This window comes from Saccopteryx leptura, chromosome 1 (assembly GCF_036850995.1).
Source record: "Saccopteryx leptura isolate mSacLep1 chromosome 1, mSacLep1_pri_phased_curated, whole genome shotgun sequence".
Lineage (NCBI taxonomy): Eukaryota > Metazoa > Chordata > Mammalia > Chiroptera > Emballonuridae > Saccopteryx > Saccopteryx leptura.
Genome location: NC_089503.1, coordinates 219,549,111 through 219,569,026, shown reverse-complemented (window position 1 = coordinate 219,569,026; position 19,916 = coordinate 219,549,111). Strand labels below are relative to the sequence as shown.

The following is a 19,916-nucleotide window of genomic DNA, read 5'->3' as shown; positions in this document are numbered from 1 at the left end:
TTTCTATTCGTGAAAGGAATCAAATGCACTCACATGCATAGGCGTTTCTCTCCCTCTAGTGGTGGGGTGGGAGTTTTTGAAGTGATATGATTATCACTGCATCATACTGCTTCATAAACAAAGATGAGTTTCCATTATAGCACATTTTGCCCATAAAATTAGATTTTCATTAGGTGTGCTGCTGTCTCTTATGGGGGTTTTCATAACCATCCCTAATTTTTCTTGTTAGGAAATGCATTGCCTAAGTGTGCTGATTACCAGTGGTAAGGTAGCAAGATGCTCCCTTTCCTTTAGGCTATAGGATGCCCATACTCACTCCTGAGTTCAGGATTCCCCTCTCCTCTGCAGTCCTAGTACAGGTTGAACTCACCTGCCTCCAAGACTGGCCCGGAATAACCAGAGGAGCTAAATAAGAAAGAGAAAGGTGGGAAATAAGGGAACTCAGAGGAGAGAAACTATGAAAGGATCTAAAGAATGATCTGAGCACGATAGGGCAATAATTAGAGATAAATTTTGGAACAAATATCCACCTCTACTTTGCAGTCTCTGTCATTTCTCTCCTTTTCACTTTTGGTCATGTGAAAATACGTCTGGTGTAGCAATTTGAATCAATGATGGTGAAAAAGTAAAATGGATAGAAAAAGTAAACAATGACAACTTTAAGGAGAGTAACTAAAATTGGCTCCATGAAGGAAATAAATTGCATAATATCACAACCATCTAGGAGTATTAATGGGAAAAGACTGTAGGTTATAGCTGTCTAATCAATAGATTACTTATTTATCGATAACTGAAAACCTATTGGTGTTAAGTCTGCAGGCTACAGAGCTTTTTCCTCTGCTCTATACTCAGGCATCAAAGATGCCTACTTGACTTCTCCTCTTGTATGTCTCCAAGGCAACCAAATTTATATTTTCCGGCAAACCCTTTTCTTTTCTAGTTTCTTTATCTCAGTGAATGACTCCATCACTCATCCAGTTGTACAAGTCAGAAATCTAGGAGTTACATGACCCCACCTAGTCTTCCACTATCACGCTCACTCCATCACCCAATCCTTCTATCTTACATTGTAAAGCTGTCTCATATAGGTCAGTTTATCTTTGCCTCCACCACCACACTATTTCATCATTGCCCTCCTGAACAAAGGGCATCCACTCATCCTTTATCACATGCTTTCTCCACATTGCACAACTTCATTCAACAAATATTTGTGAAGAGCCTACTCTGTACTCTGATAATATTGTTTTGAATAAAACAAATTCTCCATAAACATCAGATGGTCACAAACACTATGTGGAGGATTAAAATAGGGTGACATAATAGAGAATGGCTGAATGGATATTCTAAATTGTCTGTGCAAATGCAAGAACTGAGTGTGAGTTTCAACAAGGGATATGAGTTTACAAGCAGAAAAATAAAGAAACTCCGCTGGGATGATGGTATCTGCTATCAAGCTTTCCTCGCTTACAAGAAAAGTGTTTCAAATACTGGCCAGGAACAAAAAGGAGAATCTAGATATACCTCAGAGACTTTGCAGGTTCAGTTCCAGACCACCATAATAAAGGTAGTAGAGGCATACCTCAGAATTACTGTGGTTTTGGGTTCCAGACCTCTATAATAAAATGGAGTGACCCCATGAGCCATACTCTTGTTGCTCTCCGAGGGTCTTGCCTTCCGTTTATTTAAAAAAAAAAAAAAAGGCAACAACTTTGAAGTGGAATGGAGCAAAGTGCAAGTTAAAATGCACTAGAGGGATCAACCTCCATCTGTCTCCAAGCACCTACACTTGAATACAGCACTTCACACCTGCAGGGAAGTCCCTACTTTTTGTTAAATTTTCTGTATGTCTCCTCTCCCAAGTATGCAAGCTCCATTAGCATGCTCTTACTGCTGCATCCCCAGGACCTAAGAACTGGCACATAGTAGGTACCCAAATAAGTATTTGTTCCACAAATTGGCGTGTGAAGTGGAACAGTAGAAAATAACTGAGTAGGTGTGGGAGTTCAGGAAGTCTCTGGGAGATGTCAAGATCATTGACTTCAGCTCCAAAGGTTAAGTGGAGTATAAAACCCCGGCCAGGTTTCTCAGCTTTGGACCTCTTTCACCACTTATCTCACTCAAACCCATACACACGCCCCCATCCACAAACCCCTCCAACTCCCCGCTAGGAGGAGTCACCCCTTACGACCCGGAAACCCTCCCACTGTCTCCTCTATTTCTCCTTCCCTCCCTTCCCGCCCGGGTTCCGGCTGCCTTCGATTCGCAGTGCTCGCCGGGAATAGTAGTTTTCCGGTCGGAGCCTAGAGAATTTTACACAGTTCCAGAACTACGCTTCCCAGAGAACCTCGCGGCAGAGAGGCTGTGTCACTTGAGCAGGACGTCGATGTGCAATGGCGGTACCCGTGCTGCGCTGGTGCGGTCCTGGAAGGCATTGGGCTGTAGCCTGCTTGAACCACGGTTCCTACCACGGAAGAGGGACTCAGACGGGGTCCAGGTCCAGCAGGAAAAGGGGACAGAGCTCATTGGCTCAGCAGTCCCTCGTCACGGCACAGAAGCCGAGAAAAGGGTATACGACATGTATTTCTTAGCGTACTGTCCACTTCAGTGTGAGGTGCACCTGCTAGACGTGCGATGATGGCCACTACAGCCCGGCCGTCAGTGTGGATGTTTTGTTGTGCGGAGGGCGTTGGGCTGTAACTTGCAGCCCTGAAAGCTCAAAACGTGCCCTCCAGTAGTAGCCCCGCCTCCACACATAAACCGCTCTTCTCAAATAGATATATTGGGGAAATTCGCAAAGGTAAAGTTTCGCAGGGTGTTGTCTTGAATCGAAAGTTACCCAGACAGAAGAATGGACGCAGTCGCCCTACTAATAAAAGGACCAGCAGTGGGGTCTGTGACACTAGAAGCGTGGTCTTATTTAGCTGACATTTAGCGCTGCTATGGGCCAGCAGTGTTCTAAAGGTAGAAGGGAGCCTTTACTTACAAGCTCTGGAGAGTGGTGGCTTAATGTCATGAGTCAGAAAACACTGCCTGTCAGTGGAGGCCTTTGATTTTGAACAGGTATGGCTAGATCAAAGAAGATGCAGCCAATTCAAGAAATTTTCCTTCTTGGCTGTGTAGAGTGCTTTGCTTACTTTGCTAGATACCCTGTTTGTACTCCACTACTTAAGACTTAGTTTCTTTTTAAGTGAGTAATTTAAATAAGGCACATGTCTCATATTGCGTTAATCCTTTGAGATAGTTAGGTTAGCATTACTTTTGCTTTTCAATTGGAGGAACGGGGGTGGGGAGATACATGGAAGCATTCAGTGTCTACATTTTTCATAAGTTAGATCATCTCATTGTGAATGGAAAGTTTTTTTCTCTCATGTAATGAAACTGCAAAAATACTTTGAATTATATTGTAGTGAAATGCAGAGTTTCCAACAGAGCCTTTGTTTAATTCCTCTCAACTACAGGCTGTGCTAACAATCTGTAAAAAGAAAAAATTAATCTGTGGCAATACTACAGCCACAGAACTTCATATATTGAAATGATTGAAACAAAATCCAATACATGTAAACAAAAATCTAGATAATACAGAAAATTTCCTGGGAGAAGAGCAGGATAGGAACAGACAAAATATGAAGAGAGTATGTGTAAACAGGCCTTCTGCAAATTGTCCAAGATTATTGGGTTTCAGAGGGACACTTATAAGAACTTAGACCCAACAGAGGTGAGGACAGATAAGAGGGATTACAGCATTTCACTGCTTCTTAGCTTTGATAGCAGTTAGGTATAAACAAACAAACAAAGGAACCTGAAAGTAGATCTCTGGAACAGAAAGTGACTTGGGGGACCAAAAAAATCATTGCTAAGGATCTGATGGTTTAATGTTTTCCTTTGCACAAAATACCCAGGAGAGTATCATTTAGTAGTAATCAGTGTCACTGATTATTTTACTTGCAAGCCATTGTTATAAAATGAATTCGAGACATAACTGAGAATTTCCCTTCCTTTTTTAATAATGAGATGTGCAACACATTATTCCTGTAGTAGTAGAATCCTGACATTTGTTAACACTAAAAAATGTTCGCAAGATCAGCTTTCTTCATTTGCTGGGTGATTAATTGATAAAGGGCAGTTAATTTAGAAAAGGCTGCTTTTCACTGAAGTCAGCCAAGCAGTCGCCACCAGATACCCATTTCTAAATTGTTCTAAGATGTCACTTTGTTCCTTTGTCTCTCACCTAACTGTCTGTACAGTGAATTCTATGCCACATTGTAAATTAATTTTATTTTGTTGGTCCTGTAGGTATTCATTATGATTTTTAAAAATGTAATCGCTAATACACAGGGACACATTTTTTTTAATGTAAGGAAATAAAAGTTTAATAAGTTAAAAATACAAATAGGAAATTAACATTTGTGGTTTAGTCATAGAAATTGATGTATGGTGACATATCTATTTCTTAACCGTTATATCTTTCTCTTCAGTGAACATGACTGGGCAGCTGTGGTAGGTCTGGAAATTCATGCCCAGATTTCCTCCAACTCCAAACTCTTCTCTGGATCGCAGGTCCTCTTTGCAGCGCCTCCAAATTCTTTGGTGTCTTTTTTTGATGCATCTCTGCCTGGAACTTTGCCGGTAACGTTTTTATTTAATCCTCTTTACATTAGAAGATGTTTATGTTTTATTGAACATGGATAATGATTTCTTTGTTTTACTCTCTTGGCACAGCTCTTAGGAAATACGTACATGTTTAGGGAATTTTGGATGAAGTAGGATGGACTAAATGTTTTCTAGAGACTCATCTCTACAATTCTGTTTTTAAGTCTAAATATCATCTATTTATTCACACACTTATTCACTCATTTCACACAAAGAATGCACAAGGTAAAAGAATACTTTAAGAAGTAAAAGCTTTCATAAATGTCTTCAGAGTTTCAAGAGAAGGTAACTGCGTCCTTGAAATAAGAACATGATGCTACTTTTAAAAAATGAACAGTCAGTAAAGATGATCTCTTAGAAATTAAAATTATGATACCCCACTGCCTCAAATTCAAAGAGTTAGAAAATGAGTCAAAGGAAGTCTTCCAGAGTAAAACATACACACACAAAGAATTGGAAAATAGGGGGGAAAAGAAAATGAGAAGATCCATCCAGAATGTCCAACATTTGATTAACAGGAGTTTCAGAAAAGAGAAAATAGGCAAGAGGAAGCGGTCAAACAGATAACACAGATTAGTTTCCCCGAACTGAAGGACACACGTCTCCAATCAGAAACAACCCAGAGCAAGGAGTAAAAATAGCCTCCCAGGCAAGCGCGTCATCTGAAGTGTAGGAATGCCTGCGATAATGAGCAGATACTAGAGTAGACCTTACGGAGAAGAAGTGAAAGGTCACATTCAAGGGACAAGGAATCAGGATGGAGTCATGGAGAGGTTCTGACTGCCGGCTCTGCAGCTGCAGGACCTGATGGGAGGGGAGGATGGATGACTCCAGGACAGCAAGTAGCTAATGTGTGTGTATACAAGAGCTTTTACATATAAACAGGAGTCTTTGAGAATATTAAGCAATAGGTAATAAAAAGTGAAGCAAATGAAAGACCTGTTAACTCTAGGAAAAACTAAATGTTCATAAATGAAAATGTAGTCATAGTATACTTAAAAGCTCAGCAGAGAAACATATTTGCTTAATAGAAGCAGCACCAACTACTGATTTAATAAAAACTGACATAACTAGGATATTGGGAAATAAAAGAACTAAATTGTTATCTTCCATAACCAGAAGTCATGCTCTAAATCAATAAAGAAAAAAGTAACGTAAGGATAAGCTTTAGAAACATTTAGGCTACGGATGAGGGGAGCCCTCAGATTCTTCTTTTTAGATCCTAAGTTAGTCAGTTAGATTTTGTTTGGGTTTTTTGGCTATTATTTCTGTTTTGCTTTTTATTTATTTATTTTTTAAATAAGGCAATGAGTGAAAGATTTAGAACTCTCAAGAGTCAAAAGTTTCTTCAAGAAAGTTTAAAAAATTTTTATATATATGATATTAATAATCAGTCATTACCTCTACTGGTTCCTCGGCCTTCTGCTGGTAAATTTTCTTTTTCTTCCCTGAATTCAGTGACAGGCTTACCCATCCACCACCTGTAACCTAGCCTGCTCTTAGGAGGAATTAGCTCACCCACATTCTGGGTGGTTCACACTCAAGCTCATGCATGTGGTGAGCTTCCCTTTTCCCCTGGGGTGAAGTGACCAACCTAGATACCAACCTGACTTTTAGACTTCAGTGTCAGCTTATCATGGGGTTGCACTTGGGGGCAACTTATTTTGTTCTTAAATAGAAATAAGGTAAAATAGTGAGCATGGGTAAATTCTTGTGAGACAGAGTAAGACATAAAAAGCATTGCAAAATATCTCACCTTGTAACTTACTGAATGATCACTTGGGGATGAAATGGGCCAAGAATTGTGGTTCATGTTTTAAAAACAAGAACACTGTGTTATTGGGACAGTTTGTCAAGTCTTTCTTTTTCCCAGATTGTGGAAGGATTGTTACAATCAAATGGCCATGAGCCTTGTCAAGCAGATGATGGATTTTCCAAAGGTCCCCTGGAACAGCATGTTATTTAAAAATAGGAAGACAGATAACTTACAAGACAGCTCAAAAATCTGAAGGTGCTCGCTGCCAGGGAACAGGACAGGCAGGGAAGGGTGGTAGTAATGGCTGCTTTTCATTATAAATATTTCAAAGCCCTGGCCAGTGGCTCAGTGGATAAAGCATTGTCCCGCTCTGCCAAGGTCACGAGTTCAATCCCTGGTCAGGGCACATACAAGAGGCAGCCAGTGAGTGCACAGCTAAATGGAACAACTAGGTGGAACAGCAAGTTGATGCTTCTCTCTCTCTCTTTTTCTGAGATTGATGAAAAAAAAAATTTTTAATTATTTCAAGGTACACGTCTGTAATATTTTGTTCAACAAAGAATAAAATCAGGTTCCTGAGAAAGCAGGGATTGTCTCCCACTGTAACCCAGAGAAAACGTCCCCCTCCACCCACAGAAAAGGCCGCTTTTAGGTTGGGTTGTGGCAGATTGAGGCAGCTCCCCTTCGCTAGCACTCTGTTTCTCACAGCTCACTCTCCCGTCTGGCGCTCCTTCCGGCCTGTGCTAGTATCTCTTGCTTCTGGGTCTGTGGATGGTGCCCTCGTTTCGTTCTTCTGTGCCTGCGATCCTTTGTTTCCCCCGAGCTCTTGAGTGATAGCCCAGAATTCTAAGTTGACAGTTATTTCCCCTCAGCACTCTGAAGACATGACGCCATTGTCCTCAGGCATCTCTTACGGCTGATGAGAAGTCCACATTCTTTGTAGGTAATCTGTTTTTGCTCTGTGATAGTTTCACCCAGGATGTGTCCAGGTGTGGATTTGCTTTTATTTGTTCTGCTCAGTTCTCAGTGTGATCTTTCCGTATGAAGACTCTGTTCTGGACTGTGGAGGTGTCTCTGTGGGATGAATTCCTGGTGGACTCTGCTAGGGCCCACTCAGGTTTATTGAATAAACAGGTTCTATGTTAATTTATTTATCCCCAAACTGCTACACAGCTTGGATAGTGCCAGCATTCAAGCCCCCAAGCCAGGTACAGGGGCAGGGACTCTGATTTCTCAAGAATCTCTTTGACCCATGGCTTGAGGTGGGTGGCCTCCTCCATATCAGCTCCTCCGGTTGGTGGCCAATTTTCTGACTGTACCAGGATTTCATGGCTTCCATCTGCCTACCCCAATGGGCTCACAGCCTCAACATCTTCTCCCGAGGTGCTATAAATTGCCAACATCTGGTGTCTCTTCAACCTGGCTAACAATAATGATAGTAATAAAATTTTAGTTAATATTTACTGAGTGCTTGTTAGGTGCCAGGCACTGTTCAGGTGCTTTCTTTATATGTGTTTACTTACTTTAACTTCGTAACAGCTCTGCGAGACAGTTTCTATCATGAGCCCAATTAGAATGTAAGTGGAGAAGCCGGGTCCAATCCAGTGCAGGCATACCTTGTTTAGTTGTGTCACTTAACTAAGTGTCACAGGTGTTCCGTGTTTTGATTTTACAAACTAAAGGCACGATCCTCCCCCCAACCAAAAGATGATTAGTTGCTTTGCTGCGTTGGTGAGACCAAGCTTACAGAGTCTCCAAGGGAATCTGTGGTCGAGCTTCCTAGCTCACACCCTTAACCCCTGGGCAGGTCCTGCCTCTTGCAGTTCCCCCTGGGTGATAGATGGCTTCGAACTCTACAACTGTGTGAGTCTCAAGAGATTTCCTTTTTTTGCTTGTGGTCTGGCTGTGTGTGTTTATTTGTAAATTTATATGCATATATAAATGTCTGTTTATAGATATAAAACTCATTTTTATCCCCCACCTCCACCCCCCCATTCTGATTTGTGACACGTCGTCTGAATGTTTCTTAGGACCACAGACATTTTGTCTTCCTATTTTACCTTTACTTTTAGAATTATATGGAATCCCATCGTAAATCATCAGACTGAAAGGTCATTCAGCCCATTTCCCTGTGTACCAGCAGCATTACAGCTAAACTAAGGACAGCATTCTCTGTTCCTACAGCAGGATTCAGCCTCACTCATTATTTTGTCCTAGCTTAAAAAAACAAAAAACTCTTACTCTGATACACAGTCTTCTTTAATTTATTTAATAATTAGTTGTCTACAGAACTATAGATAGGATCCTAGGCTATTTGCTTAGTTAGTTATTTCCTATTTGTCAATGTCTTTTTAATTTCTCTGCTTGCAATACTTGATATATGGATGTGAAATAGAAAGAAAATGTATTTGTTTGATAAAATGTCATGGGATTTACAAGTCTGTTTGTTTCATTATTTGCCAACGTTTCCAGTAATGGTGCAATTTTAGGAAGGCATGCCACTGGTTTGCAATGTATGCGTGTACAGATCTGCTTGCTCTCACACACCCATTCACTCCTCGTTATTTGAAATGCTTGCCCCTCGTGGTGCCGGCCTCTGTGCAGGAGAAAGCAAAGAGAACGTTGTAGCCTCTGCCCATGATGCCCACTGCTAGGTGGCTCATCTGTGGCCAGTAGGTCATTTCTGACCATTTCAGGCTGTGCCACAATCAGATTAATTAGAAACTAGTGGACTCTCCCTTTGTTTTGCTTGTCTGGAAGCTCTTATCTGCATGTAACATGGAACCCCCTACTCATTGCAAAGGCTGCTTATTTCCAGAACTGGGGAAAGGACTCTAAAAGCTGTTGTCCACACACGTGTGCAAGACTATTCTCCTCTTGTTTCAGGATTGGCCTGTCTTATAAAGCATTCAGGCCTCACCATATCATAGGTGTTTGGATTTGGCCCTGGCAGCTGTGGAATGAAAACTGAATTGTTGTTTATCTCATCTTATAAAACGTTCTTTTATTCACAAGAGTATGCAGCAGTATTAGCAAGAATAAGGGGAGTAGAGAAGGGGGTGGAGAATATGATGTGTATAACTGATGTGCCTGCCCCCTGGGAACTAACAAACTGCAGATAACTGAGCTTCACATGGGAGACTTTTCCTGAACACATCTGCAGACTGCACCATAAGGGACCTCGTCCCTTAAAGAAATGATAATGTGAAAGCTTTCATGAAGTACTTTGAGATTAATTTATTTTTTGAATTTTTTGACAGATTTATTTAAAGCTAGGTAAATCTGCAACATTCTAGCTCTCTGAGCAGAGCAGATATTGGTAATAACTTTTGTTTTGAAGGACCTAATAGATTTAGAAATACTTGAGTGGTTTTAGAGAACATCAGGCTGAAACGCTTTCCTGACCCTTAATTCTAAACATTATTATAAAAGTTGTTTTTAACTGAAAGCTTCTAAGCAGAATAGAAACTCAAGAAAACGGCATTAGGGAAAAGTGTTTAAATGCATACATTTATAGTCAGATCTATAGCTTACCTCTTTGTCTGTTCACACTTAGATGATGTTTCATTATTTGACTAAGAAGTCAGAATGTAACAATTTTCTATTAAAATTGTTTTCCATTCAATGATTTGCTTTACTGTAATCTGTAGAACTTGTAATTACATTGTGTTCTTAGACTTTGGTCTTGACAGTTACTCGGGGAGGCACTTCTATGTTTCTCTCCTTTATTTATTTGTAGAGTGGGGTGTTGCAGGGGTGAGGGGTTTGGTGCTGTGGCCCTCACCTCTTTCAAAGAGGCGTGTCTGGGAGCTCATACACACACATGTGGGAAGGTTCCTTTTCAGCTCTTAAACTCTCCGAGGGTCCAAATTTGCCTTAAGATGTCATTACCTGGATGTTTCCCATGAACTCAGATGACTCATTATGGTGATGGGCTTGCACATTCAGTGGGCAGCATGACCTCCCCTCCCCTCATGTGGGAAGCATTTGACTCCTTCCCTGCCACAGATCTTTTTCCAGCTTTCAGTGAATGCTTGAAAGCCTCCCTCTTCACAGCCACCTCCACTTCCCCCATGTAAGGCCAGGGTCCACCACCATTGTGGCCATGCACATGTAGGTTCATGTTGTATTCGGGCAGATGGTAAAGAAACAGTGGAGCCAAAAACTGCTGGCCCATTTCTTTATTAAGTCTCTCATCGGCCGAGGAGTAAACACGCAGGGAAAACACTTCCCTCTTCAGTCAGGGCTCCGAACCCCTGATGCATTCTCTGGTTCCTCCTGGAATCAAAGGCCCTCACAAGCCTCAGTAGGGCTCCCAAAGCCCCTCAGCTCTGGTTCCCCTTCTGCACACCTTCTCTCTCTGCCAACATGGATGGCTTCTCCTTCAGCACTCTGCATTCTCTCTCCTGTCCCTGCAAAACTACCTGGGTCCTCCAAGACCCCTCCTCCAGCAAACATAGCAAAACAACGGTCCTTCCCAAGCGGGAAGGTGATTTGCAGTATCACAGAGCACATATACCTGGTGCTGCCCAGTGCCATATTCTAACAATAAAAGTGAGCAACCTCAAAAATACAAATTTACCAACTCATTTGTCCAACACCCTACCTCTCTGCCGGTCTTACATGCAGTATTCCCTACATGACATCTACCTGTATAATACAGTGCTTCTACATTGCATCAATAGATACTTGTTTTATACAGTCGATTGACCATCCTTTCATGTATCTTGTTATAGTAATTTCTGTGTTTGGTTATAAGGTACTAAAAAGCAGTTCATGGATCTTTCTTGGGCCACTTGACATGTTTATAACACCCTTGATATTTCTTCATATCATTACACATGTGCACATGCATGGGGGGTCCATCTGAAAGAATTTTCCAGTTGTCTAAACACTTTCAATATTTTTTAACCTTTTTACAGTAATCATTCTTAAATTCATTTTGTACTTAACTGCTTTTAAATGGGGTATATTGAAGATAAGCTAACCTTTTCTTGATCACTCAAGGTTATCAGCATCATCAGTTACTGCTTAGTGTTGTAATGTAATGGGGCTTCAGGAGTGACAGAGGTGTGGAAAGCTATTTGATCCTACAGTCAATGGCTAAGGTAGCCATTCTTTTTATGTTTCATCACCTGTCACCTTCTTTTCAAAGCTACTGTCAGTATAGTTAGTTCTAGGAATCCCTTCTTGCTCATTTTTCACTGGTCAATTATTATTTCCGATTTTCCCTAGCCCAGAAAGTTGGTTGACAACATTTGTTAATGTAAATGAGAACAAGGCTCTGAGTAGAGACCCGTCCTACAAAATAAAGTACACAGATGGTATGAAAACTGGCTTGCCTCTTGAACTTAGAAACCATATCTGAGTACAGTGGGAAGAGACCCTGGAAATCATTTAGTCCTCTTCAATTAGAGAGGAGAGGACAGCTGTTGTAATGTGCCCACAGTCACACATTATGCATTGTCCCAGTCAGATCAGAATTTGGGTTTCCCACTCCCGATGTCACGCTTAGCTTCCAGTCTTGTGTTCCGCCACAGTCGGAGTTGCTGGAAGTCTGGTATATGTAGGTGCTATTATTTTGAAAGTATGTATATGTGTCTGTATATATCTCAAAACATTAATCCTGTTAAATGTATGTGAAATACAGGGACAGGGAAAAGTTTAATACAAATAAACAATACAATAGTTGGCAAATACTACAAGAATGACCTCTGTGTTTTGCATCCTCTCAACTGCAATCCTTTTGCCCCTCCCACTATATGTTTATAGATCTACATCCACATGCTTATATAAACACAGAGGCATTGACAATTCAGTGTTGGTACTGATTGTGCTCTTTATGACAATATCTACTAGGTGAGAGACCTAAATAAATCTTGGGAGAGAGGAAAGTGGTGATTCAGAAGAAGAAATGGGCAAAAGGAGATCTAACCTAATCAGCGACTAATTCAGTGCACCACCACTGGGCTTCCCCAGACCCACCATTCAGAGAGCAGCCCTGCCTGTGGGCAGCTCTCAGCTGTACAAATCACCTGGAACATAGTGGTCATGATGGCAAATTCTTTTAGGATTTTTTTCTCTGTGGTTCATTCTGAGAGACTCTCTCTATACTTTCTTCCAGTTCACTAATTCTCTCTGTTAAGTCTACTCTGCTCTTTAGCCACTGAGTTTGTTTACTGAGAGTAGTTTTCATTTATAGAGATCTTGTTCTTTTAAACCCCTCCTGCCTTTTTGAAAATATCTTGTTCCTTTTCCCTGTATTTAGTTATTATTTCCTTAATAATTTTAAATCTATTTTATGGTCTGTGTTTAATAATTCTGTTACCTGAAGTTCTTGGGCTATCTTCTTTTTTGTGTGTCTGCTGATTCTGGCAGAATGGTACGTGATCTTGTGTATTTTGTAATGTTGAGTGATGAAGTCATGTTTGATGGGGATTTATTAGTGGAAATTTTGTGGCTGGATTGAAAGCGAATCTCAGCAAAGAGCTTACACATTGGCTTTGCCAGATGTTCCAGGTCAAAGCCAAGGCCATTTTTCATGTTTCTCTCTTAGCTTCAGGGTTCCTGGACCATAGTACATTTGAACCTCAGACCTTCCTCAGAGCAAATTTATGACAGTCAATTCTTAGAGCAGACATTTTTGCTTTGTTTTAACCTAAAGGTTGGGCTGACACTTGACTAAGATTGAAACCTTACAGAAGGAAACAAGGAATGTGACCGTGTAGTTGTGAATGGAGGTGCCTCAGAATGGGTCAGGAAAGGCATCTTAACACCTCTCTGACTTCCTCTCTTCTGCCCCCAACATCTCCTTCCTTCTGACTGCAGTTCTTCTACATTTCTGAGCAAGAAACCTTCAGTGTTGTGTTTAGAAAGGGCTTTTCTCACATTTTCGTGTCTTCTCATGCAGGTTTGTTTTTCTCTCAAAATATGTGCTTGAGGAGAGATGAAGCACAACAGCGAGCCATTGTCGGAGGAGACAGTGCTGTATTTAGAGCTCTTTTTAAAAAAAAAAAAATGACTTTAGAGAGAAGGAGAGAGAAAGAAACATCAATCTGCTTTCCCACTTATTCCTGCATTCATTGGTTGACTCCTGTATGTGCCCTGGCCACGGGTTTGAGCCTGCAACCTTGGTGTGTCTGGACAACACTCTAACCAACTAAGCTACCTGGCCAGGGCCTATACTTAGAACTCTTTAAAAATAAATGTGGTACACTACTCCCAAAAGTCTGTAATTAATGCTAGAAAGTGAGCTGGGAATGTATAGAAAGTAAAATATAAACACATTACCAAAGGCATCTAGGAGGACAAAAGCTTAGGGGTCTTTTGTTAATATAAGTATGTAGTAGTTATAAAAAAAAATTACCTAACAGCGTTCTCTGCCACTGGTTTTGTCTCTGGCATTTCGGCAGCTCATACAGGCGTTGTTCGGGTGATTCATGCCAGAAGCCTGTAATAAACATGCAGCCTGAGATCGTGCAGCGGGGTACCATTCGTTTTCCTTCCACGGACAGTTTCAGGACTTAAAAACCGCGGCAGACTCGTAAAGGCTCGTCCCTCCCAGGAAGCGCGTGCCCAGTCGTGGCAGCGGGCCGTTTGGGTTTCTCCTGCTCCGTGGTGTCAGTGGAGATGCTGTGGGAGTTCCTGGATTTATCAATGCTAGGAAGGAGTTCCCAGAAGATACTGTGCAATTTAGGGAGTCAGTAAAAATGATACTCCCTTCCTCTCTGCAGTCAGAACCAGTTGAGAAATCAGACAGATGGAGATGAACTATCAGCGTTATTACTGATGATAGCTCAATTAAAAAATGCAGCTTGATATATAGAAAATGACTTCTAGCACTTTCTACCTGAGTTGAACTCAGCTACCCAAAAAACTGTAAGCCTTCCACTTGGAGAAGTCGTATCTGTGGTTAGAGTGGACCAGGCTATACCATCTCTGGTGGGCACACTGATCAGAAAGCGCTCCTGGAGGCTGTGTTCTGACGATTTACACCAGAGGTTGTACTAAAAATGCTCAGCCTGCAGGGACCGATCCTTTTCCCAAAGTCACTAGTCAGAAAAGTCACTCCTCTTGACAGAACAATATGGAGTCAAGAGCAAAATCCAGCCATATGGAGACATGGAGGGGAGGCGGGAGAAAGGAGGATGCCCCGTTGTGCCCTCGAATCATGGACCAGTTTTATTGTGTCTGCATTGGGTCTGTGATTGGAGGCAGGGTAATCTCTGAGTGGGTTCTGTGGGATTCTTTCTCTGTGCCAGTGTGAACTCGTCCCCTGAGGCTGTTGCTGTAGGCCTTTCTTACTTGGTCGTTTTTATATGTAAGTTCAGTTTCACATGTAGTATGGGGGGGCGTTGGCTATTCTCTTCACTGCAGCATCTTGGGGACTTTTTTTTCTTAGCTCTTTTTTAAAATCTTGGCAAAGTTAGGAAGTCATTTTGCCATTGGCATCCCAGAAATGACAAGCGTAGGCTTGGTGCTGTTGGCATAGTTAGAGCAGGCAGGCTGGGCCCTCTGAACGTTCTGTTACTCATGGCAGAGTGCTTGCTAGCGAGCCCTCGTGTTTCCCAGCCTCCACCACGGTTTTCGTCTTTGTGATAAGGCCTGGAGTTGGGGCAGGTAGCATAAGTGAGAATCAAAAAACATTAGTGTTCCCAGGAGCCTTTAAAGGATTGTATTCTGAATTTTGATGCATGAATGTCCTTTCACAAGAATAAAAGCTAGAAGCATAATCAATCAGGGGTCTTCCTCATGCTCAGCGGCTTTCCTAGGTGATGCAGACAGGCAAGTGATACGTGATTATCATTAGGTCTTGGATTTTTGGTGATGTTTGCCAGCTCCTAGGCCACTCCCGTGAGCAAGGTCAGGGCTTTTAACCTGAGGTGATAGGAGAAGAAACGAGGGCCTTATTGACTTCCCCTAGAACACAGGGAGGTCAGGGCCTGATTAAAGAAGAAGGGGGTATTGCCTCTTTCCTGTTGTTAGCATCAAGCACCAGACGGCATTCCTTTCCGTAATGTGTGCTAATTGTTCATTTGTGACAAAGCACAACAGGGAATTTTTCCTTCATAGCTTGTAAACGATCAAGATGCCTGTAGTCATGCATAACCTTTGTTTACTTATCACAGCCAGCAAGCTATGTTACTGTTTTCTTGCTTATTCTCACCCATGGTTATATCTATGCAAAGAAGTTAAATGTATGTATAGGAAAGCACTTCATAAACTTCAAGCAGCAGGTAAATGTTATTTACCATTATTATGATAGTCATATTCTTCACTTTGCATCAGTAAAAGATAAAGATAATACCATTTTATAGTGGCCAATAGGGTTGGACAGGGAGTGTTACTTGTGTAACACTCACCTGAAATAACTTCAAATGGCACATATCACATCATGAGTGACAATGATAAGAAGTTCTCAGTCATCAAAGTCTTTCAGAGAAGAACGAATGGAAAGATTACCTGTAGGTTTACAGGGTGAGGGAACAGAAAGCAAGATACATAGACAACCTTGGTGGCAGATGAAAGTATTTTCAAGTTGAAAAGATATATTTGGAGAAAATTATTTCTCCACCAAGTAAAAGAACAAATGTTCCTTTCAAATTCTTGATTTTATCTATATGTTGGTTATATGCAGAATATATACATGACAGTACAGAATTCCTTAACAGATTCTTTGCATGTTTCTAAGAGGGCTGTACCATGTAGTTCAACACCTGCACAGGGGCCTTAGTGTGTCTCATGACTTAATGATGGCATGGGGAGTTCTAGATAGATGTAGTGTATACAGTGTTCTCTGAACTGATCTTCAGCGACAGGGAGTGAAAGCTTTGATCTGCATGTGGTGTACGAGCTAGCTTCAATTTACATGGCTCCAGCCTCCTGTGGGCTCTTACCGCCTTAAGGTTTGTAACATCTCACATCCTTTCAGGTGGAGAATTATCTACTGCTTTCTCCTTCCCCTATACTTTTTATTTTTTTAAAAAATCAAACTTAAAGTTAAGAATAGTACAGTGAACATTCATCCTGTGCCCAGAATAATTTTTCCCTTTGGATGAGACATTTGAGAGTAAGTTGCATACTCTTGGCACATTGTCCCTAAATATTTCAGCATCTTCTAAGAACAAAACTTGTCTTCTATGGCCACTGTATAATGATCACACTCGAGAAAGTGAACACAAATGCAGTGCTGTTATCTAAGGCCCAGGTCACGTTCAGGTTTGCACCGCTGTCTCACTAGGAGCTTTTATTTTCGTCTCCCCAACCCAGGGTCCAGTCTAAGACCATACTTGTATTTAATTGTCATGTCTCTTTAGTCTCAGTTTTTTCTTTTCCTTTCCTTTCTCTTTTTGTCCCCCTCCCTCTCTCCTTTTCTTTCTTTTCATGATGTTGACTTTTTTAAGTCCAGTAGTATTTTATCTTATCTACTCTTGAAGAAAACATACTTGAGGAGCTAGGGGGGCTTTGCCCGTGACCGTTTGGCTTGGTTTTTTTCTTTGTCCTTTAACCTCCATGATTCCATAGATTGCCATGAACTTCTTATGAGATATATTCCTGTTAGATGTGTAAATTTCATGATAGGGTTTTCTTCCCAAAAATCTGTGATCTGATAGATTTTCAGAGGCTTTCCTCAGGACATTTAGGACATTCCTGGGGCTAATGAACTAGCAGGAGCACTTTTGACAGAATGGCATGTGTCTCTAGGAAATTGCTTCTGACATTCACAGGCCTTGTTCCACCAAATTCACTCTCCATCCCAATAGTGAGTACCTAGCTGGCATTTCTTTATTTTTTTCCACTTAATAATTTTATTATTTTTTTAATGGGGTGACATCAGTAAATCAGGATACATATATTCAAAGATAACATGTCCAGGTTATCTTGTCGTTCAATTATGTTGCATACCCATCACCCAAAGTCAGATTGTCCTCTCTCACCTTCTATCTAGTTTTCTTTGTGCCCTTCCCCTCCCCCTTTCCCTTTCCCTTTCCCCCCTCCCCCCATAACCACCACACTCTTATCAATGTCTCTTAGTCTCACTTTTATGTCCCACCTATGTATGGAATAATGCAGTTCCTGTTTTTTTCTGATTTACTTATTTCACTTTGTATAATGTTATCAAGATCCCACCATTTTGCTGTAAATGATCTGATGTCATCATTTCTTATGGCTGAGTAGTATTCCATAGTGTATATGTGCCACATCTTCTTTATCCAGTCATCTATTGATGAGCTTTTTGGTTGTTTCCATGTCCTGGTCACTGTGAACAATGCTGCAATGAACATGGGGCTGCATGTGTCTTTACGTATCAATGTTTCTGAGTTTTTGGGGTATATACCCAGTAGAGGGATTGCTGGATCATAAGGTAGTTCTAGCTGGCATTTCTTAGAGTTCCTTTAGACCAGCGGTTCTCAATCTGTAGGTCGCGACCCCGGCGGGGGTCGAACAACCAAAACACAGGGGTCGCCTAAAGCCATCGGAATTTAGACCAAGCCAAGGGCTTTGTTTCTCAAAGTCACATCTTTCAACTTAATACTGGTCTTCTATATTAAGATAAAAGTAGATCTCATTTAGGATCATTAGAGCTTTTCACTCATGAAATTAATGTTTCTTATCACTATCGCTGATTACTCTCGAGGTTTCTGCAATATGAAATAGTGTGTCATTCCCTCAAATCTAGGAGTAGAGCCTGATGAGTGGATTTTAGGGTAGGTTAGAAAACACTTGGCAGTTTAAGTATGGGGGCAGGCTAAAATGAATGGATGTGTATGGGTGAGCCTTTTTAATATTAGTATATTTTTCTTAAAAGCTATAAGCAAGAGAAAGACAAATATTCAGAGTTAAAGGAGGGGGAATTTTTCTCTGTTAAAGATCCTGGCCTCATCCCAAAGTTTTATTCAAAAGGTATGCAAAAGGACAATGATTTTTCTAAAAACTTGATTCCCATGTGTACTTCATGCCTCCATCCATCTCTTCTCCACAAGCGATCTCTTTGAATGTCAAAAGTAGCTGCTGTCTTATAAGACAGGAAGTCATAGATGTGTGGTGGACAACAGGGAGATGGGATGAAAATTGGTGCAATTTATTAGTTTCTGTCAACTTGTTAGAAGTATTTTATTTTTTGCTTGAGAATGGGACCTTTTCTCAGCCCCAGGCAAGCATACAGTGTTATCCAGGAGCGTTTTGCTTCCCTATAGAACAGAACATGCAGTAATATAAACTTCCTGAGACATTAAGAAATATGATCTCTGTTTCACTGAGATAACACACTAATTATCACAAAAGGTGTTGGTTATCATTTAGTGGAGAAATATTGTGTTGACATAATACATCATTTCAGCACCTGTTGTGCCTTACTCTGGGTTGTAAATCTGGACGGATGGGCCTGTGGAGCTGTTCAGACCTTTCCACGTTAGCTTCCCTCGCCTCCTAGAGAAGCTAGCTAGTGAGAGCTTCAGTTGAGATGGGCAGTTTGCATTTAATAACACTTTCATTCTGAAACTAGTATTCACTAAATGTGTACCATCTGTTGAGTAATTTTTTTTTAATTTACAGAACAATCCTGAGAAACAAATGCTTTTTACCTAACAGATAAGGAAACTGAGACCGAGAGAGGTTAGGTAATTTGTGCTAGGTCACACAGCTAATAAGTAGTAGAGATGAGATTTCGACTCAGGTCTTTCTGACTCAGTTTTGCCCCAGTTTGTCAGTTATTAGAGGTCCTCTTGGAGATCGAGTTAATCGCCAATGAGTAATACCAAATTGGTAACTGTTGGGAATGTTGTGGGAAAAGGGAGTAGAGACCAGTTACCTTCACACCCAGTCTTGTTTCTTTTACCGGCTACCAACAACTCTCAGACTCCCCTATCTAACTTGGCTAACTGGACAAGTATGAGGCTCCTAGTACTAAAAAGTACTAGGCTTCAAGGATACAGAAGTAAATAGGACTCTGTCACTGGCTTTAATAAATCTGCACGGGGGACATGAACCTGCCAGCATCTCCAATCTCCATCTTGAGTTCATCTTCCATACTAGGATAACCTGCTAAGAATGCGAATCTGACAGCATTCTGTTGCCTGAAATCACTCAACACTATAGGAGTTGGGCCGTTGGCCTCCAACCCAAGAGGGAAGCCCAAACACAGGAGGAACACAGGAGGCTGGGGCATGTGAGAACTCTTTACCCAGGACAGAGGCAGGCCTAAAGCTGCCAAGGCCTAGGGCCTTTCCTTTCTCCTGCAATCCAGAGGTGAATGTCAAATCTTGGTATTTTGTGGTCCACGGAAAAGCAGAGAGGTCACTCCAGTGCCCACCAGGTAGGTGGAGGCAGGAGGAGAAGGGAATTTGAAATGAGAAGAAGGGGCCTCTGACACTTTGGACCAAGAACGTGTCCTTGCCCTTGATCCTCACCGGCCTGGGGAGTGGAATTGGTGCAGGAGGGCTGGGCGTGGAGAGGAGCATTGGAGCCCAAGGGCGCTGACGTTCCTCTTGCTCTTTTTCTGTGAAATGGA

At 41.4% G+C, this 19,916-nt stretch overlaps 1 protein-coding gene across 2 annotated transcripts in view; it reads left to right on the top strand.

Moving 5' to 3' along the window:
* Positions 1 to 2,367: 2,367 nt before the first annotated feature.
* The window catches only part of GATB (glutamyl-tRNA amidotransferase subunit B), a 68,832-nt gene continuing 51,283 nt past the window's right edge, over positions 2,368 to 19,916 (top strand). For both annotated transcript variants that reach the window (XM_066386520.1, XM_066386513.1), the window contains exons 1-2: positions 2,368 to 2,566; positions 4,476 to 4,626. In XM_066386520.1, the coding sequence (XP_066242617.1) occupies positions 2,391 to 2,566; positions 4,476 to 4,626 (327 nt within the window). In that variant the 5' untranslated portion in view covers positions 2,368 to 2,390. The remainder of the gene's footprint in view (positions 2,567 to 4,475; positions 4,627 to 19,916) is intronic.